The sequence below is a fragment of the Triticum urartu genome, chromosome 3A (genome assembly GCF_056163025.1).
Source record: "Triticum urartu cultivar PI428250 chromosome 3A, HENAU_Tu73, whole genome shotgun sequence".
Classification (NCBI taxonomy): Eukaryota; Viridiplantae; Streptophyta; class Magnoliopsida; order Poales; family Poaceae; genus Triticum; species Triticum urartu.
Genome location: NC_141875.1, coordinates 557,323,877 through 557,333,892, shown reverse-complemented (window position 1 = coordinate 557,333,892; position 10,016 = coordinate 557,323,877). Strand labels below are relative to the sequence as shown.

Below are 10,016 nucleotides of genomic sequence, written 5' to 3'. Positions count from 1 at the left end.
TGAATAATAAACATTTATCATGACATAAGGAAATATAAATAACAACTTTATTATTGCCTCTAGGGCATATTTCCTTCAGTCGCCGTTATGATATCCCTGCTTGAACAAACTGGTTCCCAAATCCATCACCGGCCATAGAAAGATTACCTCGTCGGAGAAGAATCCAGACCTTCTTTATTCAGCATAGTTGTTGCCTTTACCGAAGCCAAGGCGTCAGACGATCCAAAAACCTGAGCTACTAAGGCTCTAAAACCTAAAGCTAAAACAATCCACACACACGGGATCTGGCAACCCCCTTCACCACCGACGACCAAGAGGTAGCTAACGGGGAGGGGGGCATGGGGAGCCACCGAAAAACGGCGTCGAAAGGTTGACTCTCTTGGCGGGGGCAACTAGGGTTGATGTCGCTGGCCTTCAAAAAGCATAATTTGAAGACTGCCGATTCCGCTGACATGCATTGTTTACGCACTTGTGCCCAAAGGCAAGTTCAGAATGAAAGCAACCAGCTATTTTTTAATATTGTATTGTATCAGTGATTTGCTCCTACCGAGGAAATATCATATGCTCCCATCCTTGGGTGCTCCCTATACTCCAACTTCAAAAAAATAAATTTTGAATGTTTCAAAAAATTCTGAAATTTTTTATGAATGTTTATAAGAAATGTAACTACAAGTCCTGAAAATTTCAGATCTAAAATCTAACTGAAAATTGAGAAACGAAAATGTGAAATCTAGCGTGAATAGTGCCATAAAAAGTCAAAAGCAACATTTGACACTATTCACATCAGAGTTTTTCTTTTTTGTTTCTCAATGTACATTTTGAGTTTGGACCTGAAATTTTTAGATGTTTTAGTCACATTCCTTGTGAGCATTCATATTTTTTCTGAAAATTTTAAAACATTTAAATTGATGTTTTGAAGTTGGAGCATGGGAACACCCCAGGAACGGGGGCACCTGAAATTTTCCCTGTTCCTACCACGGTTTCCCTATTCCTACCACGGTTTGTTGACTTGCCCCCATTTGCGGGGAAACCAGCAACACACATTTGACACAACTTCTACTAGGCCTAGTCTGGCAGCACATTATTTTCTTATATAAAAAAATCATCGCAATCCAAAATCACAGTGCTCTAATATGTGGACAATGAATACGCCAGTTTGTCGCAAAAGAGGTTGAGAACTCTTTTCAAATACTTCCTGGAAAATAATTTGCGACATATCCTCCATTTCATAATGTAGTGCATGTGCGTATATTTTTTTTTCAAAAGTCAAATTTTACAAACTACGACCAAGTTTGTAGAAAAAAAAAACATCAACAAATACATATCATGTGATATATCATGAGACATATTTTCATATTGCATATATATTTGGTACTGTAGATATAAATAATTTCTACAGAAATTTGATCAGAGTTTGTAAAGTTTGAATTTTTACAAAATCTATATAGGCTACATTATACTAGGAGAGAGGAAGTGCCATGGTTTATGAAATTGCAGTATTTGTTGATGCTGAACACATTAAATTATTTAAACTGTGGTTTCTGAATAAACCATGTTACTTTCCAAAAAAAACTGGGCTACTGCACATAACCTAATTTTTTAAAGTAGTACATTACATTAAAAATGTACAGTGTATTATCAAGTGCGAGTAAGAGAGAGCACGCGTGGAGCATTCCAAAGATAGCATACTATGGTAATCTAGTCTAGGTTAACAAAGGTACATACATCTGGCTGACAGTAAAGAGGGCCACTTGAGTACTAATTGGAGTCAAATCACATCGGCCTGTAGGGAAACATAGGAGATTAAAACAAAGCCGGCAAAGCAGCAACAGAATATTAATGAACTACAAACGAGATCAGAGCACGCAAAGACGGTACTCTCTAGAAATAAGTACTCCTCTGATCTACATCGAGTGATCTAGCTAGACATCGGGTGATCTAGCTAGCTACGTGCCGCACTGCTGATGGTGCAGCCCTCTGCTGACAATCCATGGAAAACTGAACACACGGTAGCCCACCAACTACGCTCACTGGGCGACATGGCCGTCGTCGCCGCTGCTACCTTCCGACGCGTCGTGGGAGTCGGGGTCGTCGTCGTGTTCGCCTTCACTCGAGGTGAGATGCGCGAGCCAGCAGTTGCCGTGGACGTGGCCGCTGACGCAGACGTAGTACTCGAGCCGGCCCTCGTCGGATCCCATCCGGCGCGACGCGCCGCGCGGCACGAGGTTGGCGGCGACCATGTTCCAGACGCGCGCGCCGCAGTAGGGGCAGCGCACGCGCGGGTCGAGCTCGGCCTGGCGGCCCAGCAGGCAAGCCCGCGTCCGCGAGCGCATGAACCACCGGAACACCCCGCGGTAGGCGCCGAGGTCGTCGTCCGCGCCGGGCACCGCGTGCTCGCACGGGTCGGACACGTACAGCATGTCGGTCCTGCAGCGCCGCGACAGGAAGCTCCGCCCGGAGGTCTTGGAGAAGCGCGACACCCGCGTGAGGTGCCCCGGCACCGGCACGGCCGTCCCCGCGGCGCCGCAGCAGAAGGAGAGCAGCTTCGCCAGCGCCGGCCACCCGCCGCCAATGCGCCCCGAGGGCGGCGGGGCCGCTCCGGCTCCGACTCCGACCCCCGCGGCCTCCGTGAGCGACGCCACCATCCGCGGCGCGCGCGAGATGCAGAGCTCCCGCCAGAGCACGCGCTCCGCGACGGCGCGGAGCCGCCTGCTGACGCTCGCCGCGGTGCAGAGCGCCTGCGGGTCCCAGTTGATGGAGCGGAACACGAGCGACAGCACCTGCTCGTCCAGGATCCCCGTGTTGACGCCGCTGTAGCGCGGGGACCCAATGCCGCCGTCGCCATCCCGGTAGCTCGCGCTGCCAATGCCACCCGTCCCGCCGCCGCCGCTCCACGCGCCGCGGAACTGCCGCGTGTTCCGCGCGCCCTCGCTCATCGATCGCACGCGTCGCTCCGCTCGTGCTCCTAACTTGGAACAGGCACGTAGCCAATCCCAAACGAAAAGGTAGTAGCGCTACTGGTGAGTGAATGATGAGTAGCTAATGTGCATATGCGAGGACGGAGATGACAGACGGCGGCGGGCTCCCTCTATATAGACGTGCGTGCTCCCCGGAAGGGGTGGTGTCGGGGCAGGATCGGACCGGCCGTGTCGTGTCGCCGTTGCCCGTTGGACAGTTGGACCACTCACGCTCCGGCGCCGAGACCGACTAGAGTAATTTGTTGCTCGTCTCGATCACTGGACTGCAAGAGCCATCTTGTCAATTTCCATCTCCTCCAAAAGATACGCAACTGGATAGCACCACAGTAAAATAAGCACGCCAATTCACGGAGTACGCTGGATCAACGCGTCCTCTTGCACTAGAGTAAGCTTGTGCATCGATCAGGACCACCGACCCCCTGCCCAAACTCGGGTACTGTTCGGCACTACCTGACAATCATCTCGCCCTCACGACCAGCCCGTTGCCATTTCCATACGTGTCCGTCAATATTGTATGGCCTGTCCGTATCAAAAGCTTGGATCCTTCACGGACGCTGCCGCGAGACAAGCGAGCGCACTACTTAATCCGTCGCCGCATTTCCTAATCCACCTACGCCGGCTCTCCGGGAGCGCCGGGAGGTGCCCACGTGTCGACCTGCAGCGCGTCCATCGCCGAAGAGACGCCTCGCCGGCCGGCGCGTGGCCGCGGCCGGGGACGCGCGTCGGGCGTCCAGGCGCAGCCGGTCTCTCTTTCGAGCGCCTCGTGCGCGGCTGCCATTTTTATCGTTCTTTTTCAGCGGTGACCGCGGGCGCTTTTCCGGCGGGTCAGCCGTCAGGTGCCCTGCGCCGGTGACGGACACGTCGACATCCGTTGCAGCGCCAGGTGTGCCGGGAAAAGTTCACCCCGCGCGTGGTGTGGGATATCTCTGACTGGGTACGTGTCGCGCCGCTGTTGGGTGGGGCACACGTGTCGGGGCCTCAGGGGATTCCTGTACGGGAATCACGTACGTGGCTACCTCGTGGAGGGACGCTTGGGCCTTGACCGGCGCTAGAAATGTGCTCTACGTGGTCAGTTCCTTTGCACTTTTAGCTAAGCGCGCGCGTTGCACCGAGCGCCGTAAACTGCGCGTTTGTTGTTGACAGTGTCTGAAAACGATCTAGATCGTACAGTATTATCTGAAAAGGCTCTTACTTGGCCTTAAATTGAGGCCCTTACAAAGTCAAACAAAAGCCACAAAGGGCAAAGTACGAAGGTAGCCGACTACATAATGTTCGACTGATCGCTGAAAGAAAAGTGTGGATACAAGTCAAGAAGTTGATAAGCTCGTGTCATGTATGGTTTTTGGGTTCAATTTTCCTTATTAATTGTATCAATTCTCTGCTTCTTAATGCAATGCGGCAGCCCTCCACCCTCCGACGATATTCCGTCAAAAAGAGGCCAATAAACGGCGACGCATCACCGGTGGCAAGCCAAACAAGGGTGGTGGTCTCCCGAACGCGGGGATCAAGGGACAGCGCCCAGCCGGTGGTGTCCCCTATCGCGATCGACGAAGCTCGGTGCATTTTGCCGATACCTTTAGAGCGAGCAGCTCTGTCCTTCTTCTGTCCTTTGGTTTCGCCAATAGCTTCTATAGCTGCAAGAAAGATATCAATTTGTATAGCAAGTCAGCCGGATGTAGAAACAATTTTCCCTCTGTCAATGATTTATTCCTAGTGATCCGGAGATCCCATGCTAGTGCCCTAAACCCAACCCATGCCATCCTTCGGTCTCGCCTCGTTGTTCCTTGGATCAAGCGATGGAGGTCCAAGAACCCACTTGGGTTCCAAGAGCATCCTGCAGCCTCGTGGAGAGCACTCCAAGTAAAACGGGCGACGATACACCGGAAAAACAAATGATCATGGTCCTCAACCTCGCCACACCAAATGCACTTGCCATCTCCTAGACTGTGCTTCTTTTACACGTCGCTGCTAGTAATACGGTTACGAGACACTTGCCAAAGAAATATCTTTATTTTGGCAGGCATTCACGCCTGCCAAATCCCGACCAGATTGCATGGAATAGATAATTTGAACATTTTCCTTATAGAGTGATCCCGTAGGGAAGCCGCCCGAAGCTTCTAGCTTCGAAGAGACCTCATCCTGTTCATGAATAATTGGACGTCCTTTTAGCTTGACCCACATGCCGTCCCATTCTACTCCTTCGGTTGCCCCGAGCGACCTCCGAAAGCGTGGTTCCCATCTCTCATTTATCCACATGTCGGCGACCTTGGCGTTAAATAAGGAATGGTACGCCTCACATAAAGGTTGGTCGCCACACCACACATCATGCTAGGAGGATCTTACCTTTCCGTTTCGGACAAAAAATTTCATGCCTAACCTAAGGAGGTGTAAGACTTTCTTCACATCTTTAGCGAATTGGAATAGCTTTACATTTGGTCGGGAATCCATTCCCTTGTCGTATTTTTTTGCCAAGTGAATGAGGATAAGAATTGCAATGCTAAATAGAGAAAGTTGCCAAGTTAAAATGTAACAAATTGCCATGGGTACGTGAGTAAAAAATGAGTATTTTGCCTTTAATGAGCTATGTGATTTTCATGTAGGATTATTCTTGTCTTTTGTGAAAATTAAATGGACCCTGGGGTAGCAGCCAGCCATGGCCGAATGGCTCATCAACAATGTCACGTGGAATGCGATAAAATTGGACGAACTGAATTTAATTTGCCACTTGCTACCCCTACTGCAACATGTGAACGAAGGTACGAACCATGTCTATAATTCTATTTTGTCGGTGGTTAAAAATTTGCATAGATTGCCATGTTGATTATATTGTTTCTCAATTCAGTCAGAGAAAAATTAGATGAAATCAACAAACATCCTGCCACCTTGAGTACTGACCAACCAAAAATACTAAAATTGTATGCGAGCACTTGATGGCTTGCAGCAGTTTTTTTAGCATCAGTACAGACACAAGCGCTCATATACACGCACATACACTCATCTCTATGAACGCGCGCACACACACACCCTATCTCTATGAGCACCTCCGAGAGACTGAGCCGACATATCATCTTGAAATGTACAAAGTCATCATAGGCACCTCATCGTCGACGGGAACGTCTCCTCCCACTGAAAGCGCATCGCCGGAAATTCCGAAATAAATCCAGGAATAATGCGAGCACCAGGATATGAACCCTGGTGGGTTGGGGATACCACTGTCCATCTAACCATCTCAACCACAGGTTGGTTCGCATGGCTTGCAGCAGTTGGTGTGTGTGTGTGTGGGGGGGGGGGGGGAGGAGGAGGGAAAGTGTCCTTATGTTCCCGAGCTAGGATGAACAGTAAATTCAAAAAAAAACAAAAAAAAAACTGTGCGATAAACTTTAACAAATGTTTTAAGAGCCAGCAAAATTTTACTTTGGAATGACATTCGTGAAATTCGCTGCAAAAAAAACAAAATTAGCACTTTAAAATGCTTTCGAAAATGGCATTTTTGGTGCATGAGTTTCTTTTTTGCCACCACTTCCACAAATGTGATTTCATGAATAAGTTTTGCAAGCACTCAGAAAGTTTGTCAATGTTTCACACAAAAAATCTGATATTTTTAATGTTTTTTTTTACAATTTTGCTGTTCATGCAGGCTCATTTGAGCTCGAGCCGAGAATAGCTGCGCCGGGGGGTGATACGTCTCCAACGTATCTATAATTTTTTATTGTTCAATGTTGTTATATTACCATTCTTGAATGTTTTAGATTCCTTTTATAGCAACTTTATTCTTTTTTGGGACTAACCTATTAACATAGTGCTCAGTGCCAGTTGTTGTTTTTTGCTTGTTTTTTACTCCACGGAATATTAGTACCAAACGAAATCCAAATGTCACGAAACTTTTTTGAGATTTTTTAACCAGAAGACAACTTGAGAGCTAAGGAAGCACAGGGGGAGGCCCATAGGGCTCATCACCCACCTGGGCACGCCAGAGGCCCCTGGCGCGCCCAGATGGGTGGTGGGGCTCATGAGGGTCTCCTCCACCGCCTCTCAGCTCTATAAATACCCAGATATTCCGAAAATCCTAGGGGAGCGATTGAAACATAATTCCAGCCACCGCAAGTTCCAGAACCATGAGATCCAATCTAGAGCCCTATTCCGGCACTCTGTCGGAGGGGAACACGATCACGGAGGGGTTCATCATCCTCATTGGTGCTCCTCCAATGATCCGTGAGTAGTTCATCATAGACCTACGGGTCCGTAGGTAGTAGCTAGATGGCTTTTTCTCTCTTTTTGATTCTCAATACAATGTTCTCCTCGATGTTCTTGAAGATCTATTTGATGTACTGACTTTTTGTGGTGTGTTTCTTGGGATCCGATGAAGTGCGACTTTATGATCAGATCTATCTATGAATATTCTTTTAGTTTCTTTGATCTCTCATATGCATGATTGTTATAGCCTCGTATTTCTTCTCCGAAACTTTGGTTTGGTTTGGCCAACTAGATTGATATTTCTTGCAATGGAAGATGTGCTTTGTGATGGGTTCGATCTTGCGGTGACCTCAACTAGTGACAGAAGGGGTAGCAAGGCACGCATGTATCGTTGCTATTAAGGATAAAAAGACGAGGTCCGTTCCTACATGAATAGATCTTGTCAACAACATGTCATCGTTCCTATTGCATTACTTCGTTTCTCCATGAACTTAATACACTAGATGCATGCTGGATAGCGGTCGATGTGTGGAGTAATAGTAGTAGATGCAGAATTATTTCGGTCTACTAATCTTGGACGTGATGCTTATATAGATGATCATTGCCTTGGATATCGTCATAATTATTTGCTCTTCTATCAATTGTCCAATAGTAATTTGTTTACCCACCGTATTCTATTTTCTCGAGAGCGACTAGTGAAATCTATGCCCTCCCCCCATCTATCTTTTATCATATTGTTTTCAGATCTATTATTTCACACAACTCAAAAATACATTGCTGCAATTTTTCTTTACTTATTTTATTTTGTGTTTTTGCAAGATCTATTTATCCAATCTCATACAAATTAATCTATCTTTTTACCGTAGAGGGATTGACAACCCCTGCGTGTTGGGTTGCAAGTATTTGTTCTTTGTGTGCAGGTACCATTGCATAGTGTTGCTTGGTCCTTCTACTAGATTGATAACCTTGATTTAATAACCGAGGAAAATACTTGCCGTAGGTGTGCTGTACCATCCCTTCCTTTTTGGGGAAGTACGAACGCAGATCTAAGCCATGTCAAAGGAATTTCTTGCGCCATTGCTGGAAGACATCATCAAGATCTATCAGGTTCCTAATCACAAATCTCATATCCTTGCAATTTACATTATTTGATATTTGCCTCTCGTTTTCATCTCCCCCACTTCACAAAAAATTGCCTTTTATTTGCCTTCGTTTTCGTTCATATTTTTTCTTGTCAGATCTCTTGTTTGCTTGCAATCTTGTTTGATTAGTCACGATGTCTCAAGAAAATAATAAATTGTGTGATTTTTCTAATACTAATAATAATGGTTCAAATCCTGATGCTCGCATTTATTCTTGGATTTATTTTAGGATTTCTGACGATGTGCATTCGGTGGGAGGAGACGTTCCCGTCGACGACGAGGCGCAGTCTTTCGGAGGTGCTCATAGGGGTAGGGTGTGTGTGTGCGTTCATAGGGGTGAGTGTATGCACGTGTATATGAGCGCTTGTGTCTATACTGATGTTCAATAAAAAGAAGGGGAGCCTTGGCGCAGTGGTAAAGCTGCCGCCTTATGACCATGAGGTCATGGGTTCAAGTCCTGGAAACAACCTCTTACAGAAATGCAGGGAAAGGCTGCGTACTAAAGACCAAAGTGATCGGACCCTTCCCCGGACCATGCGCAAGCGGGAGCTACATGCACATGGCTGCCCTTTTTTGAATAATAATGATTTTATTAGTACTCCGATTGCTCCTCCAGCCACTAGTGCAGAGTATTGTGATATTAATGCCGCTTTGTTGAATCTTGTTATAAAAGACCATTTTTCTGGTACTCCTAATGAGGATGTCGCATCCCATCTAAACACATTCGTAGAATTGTGTGATATGCAAAAGAAAAAAGATGTGGACAATGATATTGTGAAGTTGAAATTATTTCCTTTTTCCTTGAGGGATCGTACAAAAATTTGGTTTTCTTCTTTGCCTCGCAATAGTATCAATTCTTGGGATAAGTGTAAAGATACTTATATTACTAAGTATTTTCCGTCCGCAAAAATTATTTCCCGTAGAACTCAAATCATGAATTTTAAGCAACTTGAGCATGAACATGTTGCACAATCTTGGGAAAGAATGAAATTGATGCTAAGAAATTGTCCTACTCATGGTTTAAATCTTTGGATGATCATACAATTTTTTTATGCGGGATTGAATTTTGTCTTTAGAAATCTTTTAGATTCCCCCGTGGGTGGTATTTTTATGGAAACTACTTTGGGTGAAGCTACTAAATTTCTTGATAATATTATGGCAAATTATTCACAATGGCATACCGAAAGAGCACCTACTAGTAGAAAGATCAATTCCTTTGAATAAATTAGTACTTTGAGTGAAAAAGTTGATGCTCTTATGAAATTGGTTGCTAATAAAAATGCTCCTATTGATCTTAATGATATGTCTTTGTCTATTCTGATTGAGCAAAATAGTGATCCCGTAGATGTGAATTTTGTCTTGAGATTTTTTTAATAACAATGCTTATAGAGGTAATTTCGATTTTACTTCATCACATTGCCAGAAAAAACGAGATTGATAGAAATCTAATCTTTTTCATACCCCTACCAATACCTCAAAAAAGATAAGAGGAACATCGGCATGCTAGTTAGAACTGAGTTTATCAACACTAGCGGACCCCATACGACATAAGCTTGCCCTTCCAGTAGTTTAGTTTTTTCTCAAATCGATCTTCAATGCATTTCCACTACTTGTTCGATAATTTTGATGGTGAATCGGTATCCCTAGGTACGTGAATGGTAGGGATCCCAATTCACATCCGAACAATTGTCTATATGCATCT

The 10,016-nt window shown here is 45.8% G+C and overlaps 1 protein-coding gene across 1 annotated transcript; it reads right to left on the bottom strand.

Moving 5' to 3' along the window:
* Positions 1–1,745: 1,745 nt before the first annotated feature.
* On the bottom strand, positions 1,746–3,307 carry LOC125548733 (EID1-like F-box protein 3). The gene has a single exon (XM_048712283.2). The coding sequence runs from the start codon at positions 2,934–2,936 to the stop codon at positions 2,028–2,030; it is 909 nt and encodes a 302-aa protein (XP_048568240.1). The 5' UTR covers positions 2,937–3,307; the 3' UTR covers positions 1,746–2,027.
* Between the last annotated feature and the right edge of the window lie 6,709 nt (positions 3,308–10,016).

Coding starts and splice junctions, on each gene's coding strand:
- LOC125548733 (XM_048712283.2), bottom strand. CDS start 2,936: ATGAGCGAGGGCGCGCGGAACACGCGGCAGTTCCGCGGCGCGTGGAGC.